General features: G+C 38.1%; 1 protein-coding gene and 1 long non-coding RNA gene across 2 annotated transcripts in view; one reads left to right on the top strand and one right to left on the bottom strand.

The window, feature by feature from the left end:
• Nucleotides 1–20,366, top strand: part of LOC109248149 (uncharacterized) — a 60,631-nt gene that overhangs the window by 23,293 nt on the left and 16,972 nt on the right. The gene's annotated exons all lie outside the window — the stretch shown is intronic.
• Nucleotides 598–20,222, bottom strand: LRIT3 (leucine rich repeat, Ig-like and transmembrane domains 3). Its single transcript, XM_019417515.2, has 4 exons — nucleotides 19,303–20,222; nucleotides 15,654–16,126; nucleotides 6,522–6,827; nucleotides 598–5,150 (listed from the first exon to the last, which is right to left on the bottom strand). The coding sequence occupies exons 1-4, from the start codon at nucleotides 19,419–19,421 to the stop codon at nucleotides 3,994–3,996; spliced, it is 2,055 nt and encodes a 684-aa protein (XP_019273060.2). The 5' UTR covers nucleotides 19,422–20,222; the 3' UTR covers nucleotides 598–3,993.

The following is a 20,366-nucleotide window of genomic DNA, read 5'->3' on the forward strand; positions in this document are numbered from 1 at the left end:
TGGCTGAAAATTCTTTTACCACCCTAGTAATATATCTGGCCTCATAACCCCTTATCTATCCTGGGCTAAAATTTTCACTTCTCAGTTTCTTCTCCATATTCAGTTTTAAAACCCATTTAGAAAGGAGAAGAAAAAATAGGAGTTGAATGATTCTGCTACTTCTCTGATATACTTTCTCTTATCATCTCTAAACAGTACACTTATTATTTCCTTTTTCTTTTTAACAACAAAAAACGCCTTACAGTTTCTTCTAGTCAACCATATATATATATATTTTTTTTTTTACATGTTTTATTTATATTTTGAGAGCAAGAGACAGAGTGTGAGTGAGGGAGGGGCAGAGAGGGAGACACAGAATTCGAAGCAGGCTCCAGGCTCTGAGCTGTCAGCACAGATCCCAACACGGGGCTCGAACTCACGAACTGTGAGATCATGACCTGATCCGAAGTCTGACGCTTAACCGACGAGCCACCCAGGTGCCCCGAGTCAACCATATTTTTGATCCTCAGTTTACTGGGGGCCTTTATTTATGACACTTTCATAATAGATTTACTACATCTCTACCTTCATCCTTGATTACTCTTCCTTCTTCATATATATATATATATGATTTAAACTTTTAGATTAGTAGACAGCCGTTTAGCTTTCCTGAGCTGTCTCCTGTTTTATTTGAATTATTTCATAATTATTCAGCTAAAAGTTTTTGGGTTTTTAAATTCTCCCTTTGTTAGCCATATTCCCTTTTTGAAACTCAAGTCTGTGGGCCAAAATTTTTTTTCTTTGAACTTTTTGTAAGTTTCCCAAAGTCCGGGGCACTTGTCTGACTCCGAAGTCCAGGATTTTCTTTTCTGGCCATAATAAACATTAGCTTGGAGTTCTCAACATGTTTTATGTCCTAGCATATCATTTTTTATAGTCTTACATGTGACACACCCTCACCAGTTACCCAAGTTTTACAAACCTCAAATATATCTTATCTGAAAGTAAAACATTGTAATCATATTTAATTGTCATGTGTATTGGTTATGTATCAGTTATGATCACTCTCCACAGTTCTTAAGGTAACATTGATAAACAGGCTGCTGATTATATAGCATTCCATGCTGCTTGCCATGTCAACCTTTTTCTCCCACTCAGGAAAGTATACTTGTGGGGCACCTGGGTGGCTCAGTTGATTAAGAGTCCGACTCTTGATGTCAGCTGAGGTCATGATCTCAGGGTCATGGGATCCACCCCCACATCAGGCTGCACACTGAGCTTGGAGCCTGCTCTCTTCCTCTCCCTTTGTCCCTCCCCTGCTTGCTCTCTCTCTCTCTTTCTCTTTCTCTCTCTCTCTCTCTCTAAAAAAAAAAAAAAAAAAAGAAAAGAAAGAAGGAAGGAAGAAAACATACTTGTAAGAACATAAGAGCAGTGATATTATCAGGATAACTTTGACTACACTCAAATGTATGTATTTTTAGAAAGTAGATTATTTACAATTTTAGTCCTTTCGCTATTAGGATTACTTAGGACTTACTTCATGTACCAAGTCCAACTTGAAGATGACAGAGGTGCTTTCTCTTCTCCACACCAGCAAATATCTTTTCCTCATTAGTCAAAATAAGTGCAGGCCTCACTTTTTTTTTTTTTTTTAATATTTATTTTTGAGAGAGTACGAATAGGAGAGAGACAGAGAAAGAGGGAGGCACAGGATCTGAAGCAGGCTCCACGCTGACAACAGAGAGCCCAACACGGGCTCAAACTGACAAACCATGAGATCATGACCTGAGCCTAAGCTGGACACCTAACCAACTAAGCCACTCAGGCACCTCATCACTTGATTTTGACCACGAGGGAAGTCAGTAATTTACCTCATCAGGGTGTCCCAAGTTTCCTTTCTTGACAAATAACATACCTTTGTAAAGTCTGGGTGCCATTTGGCTCAGTAATCTGTAACATTCTCCTGTAGTCATCATTTCTAATGTAGTGGTATTTTGGCAGTCTGTTTATATGAACCCTTTAAATATGGCAGTGAACTCCATGAGGTCTTTAGAGTAAAGAAATGCAAGTTTTTGCAATCTATTAATTCAAAATAAGTTGAGCCAACAACTTGAAGTGAAACACAAAATTGCCTGTAAAAGGTATCTTTCTAACAAATCTTAACAATTCATACTAAATTTTAAACTGTTAGATGATTAGACAATGCACTCAGTGATGAAAGCACCAAAGAAGAATGGGCTGGAAAGGAAGGAGAAGGAAAAGAAAGGAAATTATACAAGAAGGGGACATTTGGGAGCTCTGGACAGGCCATCCATCCATGCTGGTCTCCTCATAATATGCAGAATATTCCTAAACTAGAAATATTTTTCCTTTTTAATTAAGAGCCATTTGGAATGAATGATTTTTCATTATCCAGGTGCCTGTATTATAATTTTCACAATGTGTTACATTAAAGCCTGTCTGTTCCTTATGAAAAATACAGGATTTTCTTAGAACTTGCTTCTCAGGGTATTTCAGAACTCCTGACACACCTTTATAAATCTGTTCTGTACTCCAAAATCTCTGATGTAAAGGGAATATAATCTTTAGTAAAGGTGGTGATAAACTTCTTTTAAAAAAAAAACATAAATGTTATGTGTGACGCCCCTTTCCTATCTATTTATATGCCCCCCTCCAATTCAATTTCCGTGATGTTTTTGACCTAGAAAATCTGACCAAATTAATCCATTGAAGCTGTTCTTCAAGATCCTAAAACATCCTTTTCAGATCTAAAAAGAATTTTCAGAGTTCTTCCCTTTATCCAGGAAATCAAAATATAACATGGCAATGGGTGATGGGCATTGAGGAGGGCACTTGCTGGGATGAGCACTGGGTGTTGTATGTAAGCGATGAATCATGGGAATCTACCCCCCAAACCAAGAGCACACTGTATACACTGTGTATTAGCTAACTTGACAGTAAATTATATTTAAAAACCAAAACAAAACAAAATATAACCTGGCAAAGGACAAACAACTTAGCTGTGGTCCTTTGACTACCTGAATATCTTCTGACAAAGCAGAAGGGGGAAAAAAAGAAATGAAGGAAGAAAGGGAGAGGGAGAGAAAGAGAAGAGGGAGGGGAAGAGAAGAGTGAATATCAAACTATTAAGGAGATTGTTTCAAAATGAGCACTTATGTTTTTAAAAAGATTCATACAGTCTGTTAGCAAATGCATTAGAATGCAATGGTTACTATTTTTAGCAATGGACTTACTATGTTCACAATCCTCCTTTTAAACTTATTTTTCCTAATACCTATGTTTCTAAGGATAAGGGAAGTTTTTTCTTGCAATATTAATACAACCGTACAGTATTGTAATGCATAATGGTACCAAGAGCTAGCACCCTCCCTCTCCAATGGGTTGCATTTAACCTTAATGAATGCAAAATTCTATACTTTCCCACTCTCGCCTAGTAGGCAATGGCAGTAAATAGCCACAGCAAATGCCATAAAGCACTTCAAGCATGAATGAACATCAAGGCTTACCTGGTTATGCTAATCTTTACTTCTTGGAAAACTATCTTTTTAAAATTCAGACTTTACTTTTTGACAACTATTCTCACCTGAATTTATTTTTAAGAACTAAGCACTATCCTAAAACATACTATTAACTTATTAAGCAGTACCCTAAACATTATTTCTATGGACATCTTCCACATAACAAAAACCCAGACTATTTGTCTTTTTAGTTCGGAAGTCACATGGTAGTTTTTACGTAATCTCTACACCCAACATGGGGCTCAAACTTACAACCCTGAGATCAGGAGTTACATGCCCTATTGACAGCCAGCCAAGTGCCCTTCGCATGGTATTTTTTTTTTAAGCACAATTAAAAGCACTCCATTTGTGAGTTTCATAGAGGATGTGAAACTCTGTCCAAAAGTCATCCAAACAGAGGGTCAACCACATCCTCAGATCCTTAATTGTGCGGAAGAAATTTTATGGACTTCACATGTGCCTGAGTTGTAAAACCTTAGCAATAATACTCTGGTCTCAAACCTTCACTTTTAAAGGTCACCTGAGATTCCACACTTGACCTAGAACAAAGCAGCAATTTTTCAGAATCATCTCTGTGCCTTCGCGTCCAAAGTTCCCCTATACTTTGAGACCTGGGGGACAGGGTCTCAAATTGAATATAAGTCTCTTTTGCCAAATCATCTTCCCAGAAGGATTCTGACCCACATTGCAGTTTACAAACTTTGTACAACAGGAAAAATATCAATGGCAAGACAACAACACAGGCAGTACCGCTCACCACGATAAGGAAAGACACTTGAGAATCACCTTCTTCTTCGACTCTGTCAACAGAAAAAGTGATACATTGGTCCTTCTGGGGAGGCACTCCCTTTGGACAGACGCATGCTATGTACTGCCTGCCAGGCTCCAAGCCATCTATGGTTACTTGGTCCTTGCTGGAATCTGCATTCAGCAGCAGCAGGTCCTTCTCGCCATACTTGGAATACAACACAGTCACCTCGGACTTACGTGTAGTGTTGACAGTGTTCCACATCAATGTCACACTCTCTTCAGTCTCACTGACTACTCTGAGATTTTCTATTGTGGTATTTGTCTCCATTGGCATTGCTTGATCCAATGACGCCAACTCTTCATTTTTACTTGCACTAGCTGAAGGAAACTTACTTCCACCTATCTCCGCCTTTACATTTCTTTTCCCATCTGGGCGGAGCTGGAATGACTGCTGGCTGGCCATGGTGGGCTTTGTTGAAATTCTGGTGCTTAGAGTTGTGATTGAAGATGCAATGGAGGAGAGGAAAGGAGATGAGGAGGAGAAAGCAGTGGAGGGAGGAGAGGAAGTAGAAGTAGAAAGAAAAATGGAAGAAGCAGGGGAAGAAGATGAGTTAGAGGACCAAGGAGATGACAGTGAACCAGGTATGGATGTAGATCTAGATCCTGGCTGGGCTCTTTGCTCAAGGTGATCTCCAGTTCTTTCAGAGGTGTCTGATAATACCGTGGTTGTGACAACACCAACCACTGTCACAGTAACCACAGCTTCTGACATCCCAGCCAAATTTTTGGCCTTACATTTGTAATCCCCAGCATCCTTGTAAGAAATGCCTGTCAAACTTATTATGGACCATCTGACTCCTTCTCCTGGAGATTCCTGAATTACTGTAAGAAAAAATATATATACTCTGTGAGGAAAAACTCAAGCAACATGCCAACCTATCTGGTTCTACATGTATCCCTTTCACATAAACCAAGAGGAAAATGGCACACTGCAAATCTCTGATGGCAGGTGATAAGTTCTGTAAATTGTCTACATGGAGGTCTTTGATATGCTGGGTTCCATGAGGTCTATATGGGGAATGGTATTTTAAAAAGACATGGGGGGCTATGAATTGGGAGACTTGGTTTTAGTAAATGTTAGTCCATGAATTAGTGTTTGATTTCAGACAAGTCAATTGGTGTCTTTAAGCCTCTGTTACTATATTTTTAAAATAAGAGAAGACAAAGTGGTCTCAAAGATCCTTTCCAATTTTAACTCACTATGAAATGGTTATTATAAGATCTTACTTAAATATTTCCCAAGATATTTTTTCATTGTAATAAAATGCTATCTATCTACATAGCCGGCTGGCATAGCAGATAACTTTCTGGCATAGAGGAGTCAAAATTAGTATTCTCAATCTTTCATTTTATAGTTAATCTAAATAAATTAGTAAACCATAAATTCTATTATTTGCAGAATAATATACAGTTTTTGCAAAATTGGAATTTTACTTTCCTAAAGACTAAAATCTAACATATTACCATTCTGTCTTGGTTTCTGAATGTTTATGAAGAATAATAATGTACTGAGCACTATCCTAGGATCCCAGAATTTAGCTTGCTACCTTAAGCTGTGGGCCTTTTACTGTCTATTTGTAAGAATATTAGGCCTTAGCTATTTTTTATTCCATCAGGTTTCTTTATATCTATCTTGATTTACATTTAGCTTCAGTGAGTTTTTAAAATATATCACTCTAATTAATCAGAATATCACTATTGAAACTAAAGCCAAAGCACTGAGTTGGTCAGAGTAGGATCTGAAAAGTCTATGTAACCAATTTTTCTAAAAATTATATACTTTTTGTTTCATAATAAGGTTTGCATGTAATTTAAATAATGATTTGAATACTCATTCAAAAATGGGAAACCTATATTAAAATCTTTTTTTAAAGAAAACTGTAATAGATATACATTTGAAAGTGAGCCATATCCCAAGATGATGCAGCAAGACAAAGGCCTTATTTGCAGTCATCCATCCATTGGATCATGTTTCTGTCTAAAAATCAGATTATCTAATTTCATCTACGTATCTAGTCAGATAAACTGAGGAAAAGATTAACGAATAAAATGAACTTTTCAAAGTCCTTTCACCCAATAATTTTGGTGTATTTTATTAGAATTAACTAGCCAATTTCAAATCACACAAAACCATGAGTTTCAATTCAGACCTTTGCAAACTTCTTGTTTTATAGGCCTAAATTAAGAAAATACCTGTATAATTAACTGGTGAGCTGTCAGATCTGGTCCACGTGAGCTGTGGAGTAGGCTGGCCAGTAGCATCACACCGCAGCAGAACATTACTCCCCAGAGCAGATGTGATCTGGGTGGCCGACGTCATCACTGATGGCTTCAAACACTGTTCCAACTCAGCCCGCTGAAATAAAATCCCTGTCAGGCTCTCAGGTTCACTACATATCATCAGTGGATCAAGAAGCACTACAGCAGGGTCAGCAACTTTTGACAACTCGATCATTTTAGAAATGTGACAGTCACAGAACCAAGGGTTGTCCTGCAGACCTAAACCAGAAGGGAGGAAAAGATTGATAAAGGTTATCAACAGATGACTTCAGTTTACATCATAGTCAATTGGGCAAGCAAGCATTTGCGCTGTCTCCCTAAAAACAGAAGTGCTTTGAGAGATGAAAGGGGAGTCACCTCTCTGTCAGTTTTGCCCTACAATCTGGCTACCTGAATGAACATAGCCTGTCATTTCCGACCATTAATGATTGTAGCCAACATTTACTGAGCATTTACTCTGTACAGGTCTCTGTTCTAAGGACGTACCTCTATTATTTAATCCCAAAAATCCTATGAAGAAGAGTATTAGTGTCCTCATTTCAAAAATGAAGAAGCTGAGATATAGAGAAATCAAATGATTTGACCAAGGCCACATAGCTAATCAGCATCTGAGCCAAGATTGTAATCCAAGTACCACAGAATACTATAAATACACTAATAGAGATATTTCTAGCATGTTATGAAAGTACTTCTGTTACCGTAGGTATTGGAGGGTGTAGAGAGACACCTAACTCTGCCCGCACTGTGTCTTGGGTTTGCGTGATGTGAAGACCTTTGGAGGACAAGTTCTGTGTAGCATGTAGAGTGAGATGCAGGAGATGTCAGGAGATAAGACTGGAGACTGGGAGAGGCTGGAACAGAGCTTGCCATGAGTGCCATGCATGGGGGCCGTACAGGTGCCCTACCCAAATCCCCCTTCAAGAGAGAAGCAGCAGCAAGGAATAGAGTTAGCTGACAGCCTCCAGTTGGAGGACTGCCTCAGCTTTCAGAACTGTTAGCAGACATGCTTTGGCCTTCAAGAAGAGTGTCCATGAGAGCTTTAAAGGCAAGTGAGGAAAATGTAACTATTGGAAACCCAAAGAAAGGAGACCCTTTTATGGAGTGGCAGAAAGTTTAGAAACACTGCCACCTGTGGTTAACATGGAAAGGAGAAAACACATTCAAGGAAATGAATGTTCCAGCCATTGATATTTCCTTCCACACGGAGTGTTGAAACTGCTGCCCGGTACTCCTTGCTGCTCGTAGTAAAATGTGAAGGGCAGACAACAGCTAAAGGAAGAACTGCTAAATATAAAGGAGCCAAAACTTGCTGGGTTGAGTAATAAAATTGCTTCTTAAACCCAGCCTCTCCAAAGTTCTCAAATTAAGAAAGGGCTTCAGAGCAAAAATCAAATCCAGGGACAGTGAAAGTATATAATTATTTGCTAATATCCTAGAAGGATCTCAGGTAGTGCTTCAGAGCCTCTGGTCAGACAAAAATCTCTCTAATGATATTAAGGGTGATGTCCCATGTAAATAAAGCGCAAAGCTGAAAGAGATTTATCTCAAAAAGATTTATGGTTGTGGCTTTTTACTAATGGAGTGGATTATAACATTGATTCATAAGGAGAAAAGACAATCATAATTTTTAAACATTCTAACCATGTTAGAAGATTTAACTTCATAAATTCTATTTATGTCTCTTTATGTCTATTTTTATTAGAATAGCACTTCATGAGTGGTTCATATTTTTCTGCCAGAATTTATAAAAATTTAGTTTTTTTATCTTCTTAGAAATTTCACTTCTTCCATGGATGAATTATCTTGAACTTCTTCCTCTTACATTTAGTCCTGTGAATCTATGACCAGTTCTCTAATATCCAACTTGCCAGCAAACATCAAATTCATTCTGTCATGCAACAGTTAACATGTGGATAATACTTTTTGCTCTCAAAACACTTGTTATGCTAAATTTTTGCTTTATAAAAGAATAACAAAACAAGTTGACAGTTATTGTTTCCTGTATGACAAATATTGTACTTGTCAAGAATTGTAAAGGGTCTGAGTTTTATCCAACTTTAGGGTGACCAGTTGGCAGAAGACATAAGACTTCTGGTCAGAGATGAAGGAGATCTGGAGGAAGACGTTATTATCTCCCTTATACTGGGCAGTAAACATGCCTACCCTTTGCTCTGGAGGGAGATACATCTTTACCTTCCAAAGCAGTTCTCTACATAAACATCCTTAAAAAGATAGTTCAGAACAAAAGGCAATGACTGCCCCTGCTCACTAGACAGGCAGAATTGTGAGAGACCATGGAAAATTGTCTTCCAGCAGTGCTAAGTATGCTGAAGGATTTGTCTACCTCAAGCCTGACAATAGCATGAGGTAGATAATATTAGTATCATCATCATTTTTTTTTTTATCATCATCATTTTAAAGAGGAAAAAGCCAGCACTCAGAGAGGTTAAGGGTCTTCCTGTCGTTACACAACTGAATATAGTCAGGATTTGAACCTCAGTATCCTGATTTTAAATCTCATTCCCAAGCACTGTATGTCTTATATTGACCTCAGGAAGCTAGTGTGATTCTTCAAGTCTCACATCAGAGGATGCTAAAGCACAAAGAGATTACTGCCTTGATTCTGTAAGTAGCTTAGAGTCCTGACTAAATCCCAGATGTTTTAGCCTCCTAATCTACTACCCCTTCCACCATAACTCATTTCATCACCTAAAAATATTTAGGGCCACCGGGTGGCAGCTATAGTGCTGTTATCTATAAACACATGTCAAAGCAGCGATGTCCGGAGCACAAATGTCTACATGGGGAACCATCCAAGAGCTGTAACATTAACGGGTCTACTCATGCTTTGAAACTGTCCTAAAAATGTGTTAATGGTGAAACAAAATTCTCTTAAAAATTAATCCTACTTTTATGTCTAAAACTTATGTCTAAAAGTTACATAAAACAGGAAAATATTTTAAATTCCTCAAAAACATAATGTTTATTCTAGATTTGAAACATCCAAGGTCAAAGGCACAACTTTTAGAGCCTGAATAATAATAATGACCTGAGTGCTGAACACATTCATCAGGTGTTTTGTGGTTTTTGTTTTTTGTTTTTTTCCTTTGGGGGACAAAGGTACAAGAACTCCCTGAAGTTAAACTGTTATTTGCACTGCATTCCTTCAAGGCAACACACCCACCACAGTCACAGTAATTTGCATTAATTAATTTAGTTTATGTAACTATTCTTGGATGGGGCAAGCCAACTTTGCCTTATTCCTTTTCTAAAAGGATAATGTTTTCCATGCATCACAGTAGTTGAATTAATTGTGCTATTTTGTGTGTGTGTGAAAAGTCAGCAATAAATTCTTGTAACAAAGTTATTCTATAAGCTCTTGAAAGCAAAGACCATGCCTTAGTCTGTTTTGTAATGGCAGTAGTGTCTAACAATTCAAGGGGGAAAGTAAAGTCTTTTCAACAAATGGGTGCTGGAACAACTGGACATCTGTTTGGAAAAAACCTCAACCCCTACCTCATGCTACACTCAAAGACTATTTGAGATGCACCACAGTCATAAGCATAAGAGCCAAGAATATAAAGCCAGAGACTGAACATAATAGTTAAAACTATAAGGAAAACAGAATATTTCTGTGACTTGTAGGAAGACAAATATTTCTTAGATGAGACACAAAAGGCACTAACTATAAAAGAAAAAGCTGGTAAATCAGACGTCACTAAAATTTAAAAGTTTCTTACCAAAGACACCATGAAGAAAATGAATAAACAAACTACAGACTTGGAGACAATATTAATAATACACATAATTGACAAAAGGCTTGTATTCAATACTAAAAAGAAAATGACTTTTAAAAATTGTATATTGGCATAAAGGAATATAGCAATGACCAATGGCCCAATGAAAACATGGTCAATGCCATTAGTCATCAGGGAAATGCAAATTAAAATCACAATGCGAAATCACTCCCTGACCACCCACCCCTAGGAAATGACTGAAATGAAAAAGACTGATAACATCAAGTGTTGGTGAGGATATGGAGCAAGTAGACTGTTACATAGTGCTAGTGGGGGTGTAAAATGGTACAACCTCTGGAAAATTGGCAGTTTCTTAAGGAGTTGTATAGCCATCTTAGGACCTAGCAATTTCAATCCTGGGAATTTATCCAAGAGAAATAGAAAATAGGTGCCACAAAAACCTTTGCATAAAAATGATAACAGCAGCTTAATTCATAATCGCTAAAAACTGGTAAGAGCCCATGTGTCCAAAAACAGGAGAAAGGATAAATAATTCATACATTCATAAAATTGAGTATGACTCAGCAAAAGGAACTATCCGTACATGCAGCGACATGGATGAATCTCAAGAACAATAATGCTAAATGAAAGAAGCCAGGCACAAGAGTGTATTTTAGATGATTCCATTTACATAAAATTCTAGGGCAAACAAAATTAACCTACTGTGATAGAAATAAAAATAGTGGAAGGGGTGCCTGGTTGGCTCAGTCAGTTAAGCGTCCGACTTCGGCTCAGGTCATGATCTCATGGTTTGTGGGTTCAAGCCCCACATGGGGCTCTGTGCTGACAGCTCGGAGCCTGGAGCCTGCTTCGGCTTCTGTGTCTCCCTCTGTCTCTGCTTCTCCCTGCTCACGCTCTGTATCTCTCTCCTTCGAGAATAAACATTAAAAATTTTTTAAAAAGAAAAAAAAATAGTGGTTGCTTGGAATGGAGGAGATTGACTGAAAAAAGACAAAGGGGAACTTTTCCAGTGTGATAAAATTATTCCATATCTTGGTGAGGGTGTGGGTTCTGTGGAGGTATGGCATTTATCATCATTTTCTAAGTTGTGTACTTAAGATCCATGGTATGTAAGTTATACTTCAACTCCTCCATTTAGAAAACGTTTGAAAAACAAAAGAATGATATCTCTGGAGATAAACTGAACTTGAAGCTTGACTGCCTCTCCACCAGCTGTAAAAAGGTGGTAGTACAGACCCACTTTATGGTATTGTCCTGAAGGCTGAGATACTGCCAGGGAGTCCTTAGAAGAGCACCTAGCACGGAATCAGCCTTAACTGCGTGGATTTGTCTCCTTGGTGCCTAGCAAAGAACAAGCATAGCAACAGGGACTGACAGGTGTTTGTTGAATTAAATTAATGCCATTTTAGAAAATTTTGTGGGAATACTCATGTGGCCGCTGCCCTTCAGGCAAACTTAATTCTAATCTGGAGAAGAGCTTATGTTTGCAATTGAGCAAATTTGGGTGCCAGTAAAAAGCACCCAGAAAAGCATTTTATATCCTCTCCTACTGCAAGCTTTTTCCTCCAAGACAAAGAGTGTGGAGCCTCACAGAGTCTGCCTGTGTAAATATTTGTCTATTCTGGAGAAAGAGACCATGGAAATTTATCTGTATTGCAAATCAAAACTCCAATCTAGTTTGACAGTTCACTTAAATGTTTACTTGCAAGACACTTGTTTATGTTTTTATGATACATTAGAGGATAATTTGATTAAGCTGATATTTTTACTCATGTAGAAAGAAGAGTCATGGAAAAGCCTCTCCCTAATTTTTTTATATTAAATAAATATATGATTTAAAGAGATAGTAATGCATACGTGAGGAAACTAACTCTAGTATTATTACATACAATACATTACAAAAGAGTGTGGAAGCACATGGGTTCTGGAGCCAAACAGCCTGTATTCACACCCCAGCTCCATGAGTATGATGAGTAAATTTGGGCTTGTGGCTTAACTTGTGTCTCAATTCTTCTGTAAAATGGGGATGAAATGATACTTAATACAGGGTTAACGTGAGACTGGAAGAAGTTATATATGTAAAATATAAGAACGAGACTTGGCCTTGAGTAAGCACTCCATCAATATTACCTATTACTATTATGGTTACAAACAGAACCGCTGTCTGCTAACAATAATGAACACGGTACAATAACAATTAAATAAAAGTAGAATGTGTTCCACCATAATAATAGAAAAGTAAATTCTAGAGGGTACTTGGAAAGATATAATTGCCACAGTTAAAACCTGAGTTCTAGAAAAGCTAGAACTGGTTCTCACCACCATATTTTAATGACGAAATTAGAAGACTCCAATATAGTTAAAATAACAGAAAAAGCCAAAATAGAGGAGTCTTTCTTTATAAGACACATCTATCTCAGTCACAGCTGTTGTGGATTATTGTTGATCTAAAATTATAACCTCAGAGACTGTCCACCTCATATTCTAAAGAACTGTCACATAAAATATAATATTCTCATTACAGTCTTATGAGTCAGAAAAGAGGGAGTGAGTCCTCCTATCTCCATTTTCCAGATGAAAAACCCGAGTTTTCTGTGTGTGATTCACACACATGAGTCAGTCTTTTTTTTTTTTTTTCTAATTTTTTTTAACATTTATTCATTTTTGAGAGACAGAGAGCGTGAGCGGAGGAGGGGCAGAGACAGAGGGAGACACAGAATCTGAAGCAGGCTCCAGGCTCTGAGCTGTCTGTCAGCACAGAGCCCGACGCGGGGCTCAAGCCCACGAACCATGAGATCGTGACCTGAGCCAAAGTCAAATGCTTAACTGACTGAGCCACCCAGGTGCCCCGAGCCAATCTTCTTATTAGAGGAGAGCATTTCTTTCCCCTTTTGTTACATAGCAGGCTATGATTTTGCTAAGATCAGCGGCCACATATGGTTGGGCATGTTTCAAAATATCTTTTGTTATTTATTATCATTATTATCATCACTATTATAAAAGCAATGCATGACCAAAGCAGAACATTTTGAAAATATAGAATACTGAAAAGATGTCCCACCACCCAAAGAGGACAATTAACCAGCTAGTGTATTTTTAAATTTTTTTCTTTGCACATTTTATTTATTTGTATTGTATTGTATTGTATTGTATTGTATTGTATTGTATTGTATTGTATTGTATTGTATTTTAGAGACAGCATTGCAAGCAGGGGAGAGGGACAGAGGGAGAGATTGAGAGAGAGAGTCCTAAGCAGACTCCACACTCAATGCAGGGCCCAATTCAGGGCTGAATCCCACAACACAACCCTGGGATCATGACCTGAGTCAGACTCAAGAGTCAGACACTCAACCTACTGAGCCACCCAGGCGTTCCTCTTTGCACATTTTAAAATAGTTATGATCATGAATATGTATAATTACATACCCTGATTTCTCAGTTTAATGTTATACCAAAAGTATTTTCATGTCACCTTTTTAAAGAATCTGCTTTTGAACAATCTGAACCCTGAAGCATAGATAAAGATGCTTATCTCTTAGGACTGTGAGATTTCATAACCCTTTTCAGTTTGATCCCTAAACTTTTATCCAGATTTAACTCACAAGGGAACAATATTAATGTCCCATAAATCAATTCTTCATAATGATATTAGCAATATTAGTGACTAGTCATTAGAGAGCTATTAATAAGAATTTATTAATTTGATTTTATTTTCTACTATAGAGCTCCATTTGGTAATTCTATTAGAACCAAGAGTCACTTTCAAAGAAACTTAGAAAAATGTGTAGAGAAATAGAATCTCAATGTTTAAGACAATTTCTAGCTATTAGTGTTACTCATAAGGACTAAATTAGTGGCTAAAGTAGAGTAAATAAATACTGCTGTACAGGTTTACACGGTGCCTGTCATGGTGTACATAATAAGAAGGACTCCACAACTATTGTTAAATTAAACTAATATTTTTCCCCAATCCATCCTATAATATTCCTTTTATTCTCTAATAGAAATGTTTGAAATATTAGATAAACAGTAGGTAAACAAAAAATAGCCATATAATAAAAAATTACATGACTTTTCCTCTTCGTGTCTGGTTTTTATCACTCATATTTTTAGTCTCATAAGCACCAAAATGTATTTACATTTCAACAAAAGCAATGCTAAAATCATTTAAATGCTGCCACAGCATTTTTCCTTTTTATCAAAAAAAAAAATCTCAGTTATCTTTATTTATAATTTGCTTTGGCAAATATTTGAGCATGTGATATTGGTCAATAGGAATTCCTGGCACAAATTTAGCATCGAGTTGCCTCTCACGCCAAAAGGCTTATAAGTCATTTCCCTGACCAAAGACCCAGTTCTTTCATCCTGAGAAATACAGCCTCTCCTGCAGCCCTGATGGACATAACTGGTGAACTAATGACCTAGGCTTACTGGGTGAACAAGAATTTAGGAAATCAACTTGATCAGAGCCTCAGGCTTGTGTCACACACAAAAGTATGAAAGACCTCACTGCCCACAGATACCCCTGGAGAAGGGTCTCAGTTCCCTGATTTCAATCTGGCAACCACATTTACCGGGCATTTGCCATGTGTAGAGCGCCGTGCAAAGCACTGTGGGAAGATACAAAAAAAGGAAGAGATAGACTTACTGAAAGGAGTTTACACTTTAAGAACCCAAGACAAATACCCATAGAACCTGAACAAAGTCAAGATCAAAGTCTACAAAACATATCACAGTTAAACTAAGACCAAATCCACTAGGAGACCCCAATAACTGGTGCCTTCATCATTTCTTTTTAGATTAAGAAAATTTGGAAGCTGTTCTCCCTAATTAATTAAACCACTACCACCTCAGAAAGATGCCAGTGCCCCTCTTCTACTCCTGAAGAGCCTGATGAAGGGCTGAAAAGAGAAGAGAGCAGGTTGACTGTGGCAGAGCATGGAGCATTGATATGTTCACAGAAACAGGGCAGGTTGGTAGGTTTTGTCACTCAGCCCCAGTATCTCTGACAGCACCATCAGTCTCTCAGTTTATGAAACTAACTCTCCTCACTCCTCCAACACACATACTGCCTGCCACCCTCCCTCCAGCACTCATAGAGAGCCATTACACGTTACACAGGGTAAACAAGTCAATTGACCCTAAGTCAACCAATAAAGTGCCATTCCATCAAAAACTCAAGTATAGAGTAAAAAGCCAAATTCAATAAATGTGAAAAGGCTGAACAGCTGAAGGCACGCAAAGCAAATAATCTGGACCCAAGAAGCCCAGAGGCTTCTGAGCTTACCAAGAATAATTCTTTGTGGTGAAAGGTCCAGGCTTCTTGACGATGTTGTAAGTAAGTGGGACCAGCTCTCCAGGAAATCTGGTGGTAGTGTGGTTAGCCTGTTGCTTGATAAATCCAAGTAGACAAGGTTCTTCAGGTACCTGACCACCTCGTTAGGCACACTGGTTATTCTGTTGTTGTGCAAATCCAGGGTCCTCAGCTGGGGCATGTCCAGCAGAGATGCCCAAGGGAAAGCGTCCAGAGAATTTCCATCCAAGCGCAACTCATGCAGCTGCTTTAGGTTGTAAAAGCTGCTGGCCTCAAGGCTGGCCACGGAATTGTAAGTCACCCAGAGGTACTGGAGCTCCACCAGGTAGTAGAAGGCCTCTGCGGGGATTCTGCGGATGACAGTCTTCTCTATACGTAGCTTCACAGTTTCCACAGGGAAGTTCATAGGGACCTCATTCATATCCAGGTCATTACATAGCACCGACCTAGTGTCACAAAAGCAGTGGAAGGAAACCTGCTTTCCAAGACCCACGTGAAAAAATAATACTTGAAACATGCATCAGTTTTTCATTTCCTACTCGTTTTCACAAAATACCTGTTCAGCCTGGCTGAGCTATTCATAATTCATCATCATCATCATCATCTTCTTTTAGGTTGAATCATATGAAATGGCCATTTTAGTAGGATAAAAATGATCAAATATCAGCAATTTCATGTGTTTCAACCTACTATTGATGGAACTCTTTATGTGTCAGACCTGTACAACACACATCACATCCACCTAATTTATCAACAGCCCTATAAGGTAGATACTGGGTAATAGGTAAAGGCACCGGCTCTAGAGTCAGGCTGATCTTGGTTGAGATCTAAGCTCTGCCACTTCCTTTGTGGACATGAAAAGCCACGTCAGTCCCTCAACTTCATTTTCCCACATGGCACTGTTAGGATGATTAATTTAAATAGGTGTAAACTTTTATACCTTCCTGGCACATAATAATGGGTGTTTGCCATTTTTTTATCATTAATCTATTTTTACAGATAAAATAACTGAGGCCCACCAATGTGCGATAACTGCTGAAGGTCATATGGCCAGTGGGTTACACAGCCACCTATTAAACCCACATCTGTCCAACTCTAAAATACACACTTTTAACCACTTTAGGAAATGACCCATATTTTTAAAATCCCCTGTTAACGTTATAAATTGATCCCTTTTAAATAACTTAATTTTAAAAAGGAAGAAAGGAAGGAGAAAGAAAAAAAAGCCAAGTGTTCACACTAGATGCTTAAAGTTGAACTCTATTTTAATGTGACCGGTGAGTTCCTTTCAGCCTAAGGAATAAACCAGAAACTGCAAGTTTATTTCTTTTACCACTCACTAACTTAAGTGACCTTGAGTAAGTCACATTGTGATCTTGTTTAATGGCATTTGTAAAACAGGCATAGAAAAACAAGCCTGTCCCCTCTGTGGATATAAAGTATGAAGAATCAGAGAATTTAGATTCATTTTAACCTGAAAAAAGACTTATTTATCCCTCATTCATACTCACTCCCACTGGATTGCTGAAAAATGAACACTAAAAATTTTGCAAAGCATAGTCTAAATTACAGTCTATTATACTTGTAGTACATAATAACAATGAAACAGCCATTTGGTAAAAACAGGACATTAAATCAGTGAATTTTTTTTGTTTTTAATTTTTTTTTTCAACTTTTTTTATTCATTTTTGGGACAGAGAGAGACAGAGCATGAACAGGGGAGGGGCAGAGAGAGAGGGAGACACAGAATCGGAAACAGGCTCCAGGCTCCGAGCCATCAGCCCAGAGCCTGACGCGGGGCTCGAACTCACGGACCGCAAGATCGTGACCTGGCTGAAGTCGGACGCTTAACCGACTGCGCCACCCAGGCGCCCCAAAACAGTGAATTTTAAAAGCCAGTGTATAATGAAAAGGGAAGTAGGTAGCAGAAAGCTGGAGTGCGCTGACAATATCATCTCCTTTCTGTAACTTTAGAAGACTATGGAATCATTGGAATTCTCTAGGAACACCTCTTTTTCTTCATCTCTATTCCAGATTACAACTTTCAGTGCTATTTTATACCAGAATGGTAAGTTAGCATCCCAGCGTAATGGAAAAAAAGCCTGGATAGGAAGCTGAAAGACGTAGCATCTTTATCAACCAGTCACTGTATCAACTCAGTGTTGTGACCTTGGACAAGTCATTTAATCTCTGTATGGTTGTGTTTCTTTGTTTATAAAAGGACAGCAGTCAAACTAGATTATTTCTAGAGTCCTTGCCAGGCATAATGTGCTATGGTTTTTATAAAATCAATAATGGGGTTATCATGGGGAAAAAAATAAACATTTCTGTGGCTGTTTTCTCACAATTACGGAGCCCCCAGTCATTAACTGCTTCATATCTTTTGCCAAGTAGGTCTTTAATTTGTTACATTCTTTCCTTGTCTTAACCTACTTAGTGAATATCCCAAAAAGATACAAAGAGTTGGTTAAGTAAAGTTCAAACAATAACAAATCAAATTACTCAAAAATATATTTTACTTGTTATTGTTTATTTGTTTAAAGTTGTAAGATATAGTGGCCTGGGTTGCTCAGCTGGTTAAGCGTCTCGTCTGACTTTGGCTCAGGTCATGATCTCAAGGTTCATGGGTTTGAGGCCTGCATCAGGCTCTGTGCTGACAGCTCAGAGCCTGGAGCCTGCGTGGGATTCTGTGTCTCCCTCTCTCTCTCTCTCTGCCCCTCCCCTTCTCGTAATCTGTCTCTCTCTCTCTCTCTCTCTCAAAAATAAACATTAAAAAATAAAAATTAAAAAAATAGTTTTAAGACATAAATTGGGCGATTCTTTTAACTATTTTCAATGAGAGGCTCACTGTTCACTTCAACCAAGCCACAAAATAATCTGGTTGTTATTAAATATCCTCCCCCCCCACGTCCCCCCCACCAAAATCAAGTTCTACCAAGTTTAGCTAACAACAGTTCTGTTTTGCATTTAACTTCTATCTCAAAGGACTCACTACATTACTAGTATGTAAGTATTCTCACTCCACAGGTAGATGTTAAAGCAGCCCAGAGATTAACTTCAGTGAGGCCCCCCAGTGTCTGCAATAGACAAGGCTGATTTGTATCTTTCCAACTTTTCTTTGTAAACTCCAGTACCTTAAAATGAAAAATTCTAACTATGAACATCTCTAAATTCACTCTTGTGATCTTCCTTCCTACTTTTTAAGGTCTATCCAAAAGGCATGAAAAAGAAATGGGAAATCAGGGAAGCAAATGCTCTGGTACCTCCTAGATTGGCCCTCCCTCTCATGCCTTCTGTAAACAAGCTGAGCTGGCCGCACACATTTCAGTGGTTTGACCTAAAAGGGACATGTTGTGAATATGAGTGCAGTGAAGATTTTGGTTACACAGAATGTGTTTGAGAGTCTCAGATAATTTGAGAGGGTTTTAAGAGCTGAATTGCTCAAAATGAAAACAATGGAGTGAGCAACTGGTATTAACACAATTAAGCTAAAGCTTAGGTAAATTAAACCTTCTGTCCTCTGATACCTGGTCAACAATTTGCTTTCAAAATAAGGCTGCCTAGTTGGAGTCCTTTTCCAAAAAAATCATTAGAACACTTAATAGCAAGGAGAGGAGCATACCTTGATCCTGTGCCGTCATTTCTGCCATGATAATCGCAGGTGCACTGTGAAGGACATGAACAGCTCACTCCCTCCAAAAAGCTAATGAGCACAATGCACAGGCATGCTGAAAGACGCATCGCTCCTTGTAGAGGTTATTTGAACAGAAAGTAAAAACCAAATCCTAAACTTCAGAAACTGGTGTGCCAGGAATGCAAACAGCCATTTAGTAACAGCAGATTAGATAGGATTAGCTGAGATCTGTAGTTACTTAACCTTCAAGTGTATTTTACAGGGGATCAATCGACCTAGGCTTTGAAAATGGTTTCAGCAAAGTAACACATTCCAAGGAATATGAAAATCAAGCACATGTCAAGAAAATTTCAGTAGTTGCCCATCTCCAGATTTGCAAGGAAATGCCTATTAAATCCTTTTCCTATGAATGTAATTGCTACTATACTGTGAAGATACACTTAACGTTTAAAACAATTCAATGTTTTAGGGGTGCTAGAAAATACTGCAGCTTATTTATATAACATTATAAATTATAGTTTTTGCATTTGTGATCTCCAAAACAAAGTAAACAAAACCCAGTACCTAGATTTTTTAGGCAAAATGCTTCAATCCACCACTGAGTAGCAGGACCCAGGCTCTGGTGAGAATGTCTCCTGCAGCTCTCCCACATCACCTCAGTGCAGCATGTTTGTTTGTAATGAAGGCCATTATCTTGGTTTAAGAATATATTTTATTCTACATTAGTTTCCCAAGTTACGGGCATCAAGCCAGATCTGAAGATCCATTTCTTTTAGCAAAATTAGGCTCTATCAGAAAACAAAAATGTAATTCAATAATTAAAAACTACCTCCAATCACAGAAGATGGAAAATCCTCATCGACAGTTGATAGTCATGGATTCAGTGGCGTGTGTGTGTGTGTGTATGTGTGTGTGTATTGATTGGCCTTGCCTGATCACACACACACACACACACACACATATATAATTTAATCTTGCTATTATTGTATTGGGTAGTTCTATCAATCATCTTTAAACCAAAAAAAAAAACCTTTTTCAAAAGGAAATTCTAT

The sequence above is a fragment of the Panthera pardus genome, unplaced genomic scaffold (genome assembly GCF_024362965.1).
Source record: "Panthera pardus isolate Hobbes unplaced genomic scaffold, ASM2436296v1 HiC_scaffold_13, whole genome shotgun sequence".
Classification (NCBI taxonomy): domain Eukaryota; kingdom Metazoa; phylum Chordata; class Mammalia; order Carnivora; family Felidae; genus Panthera; species Panthera pardus.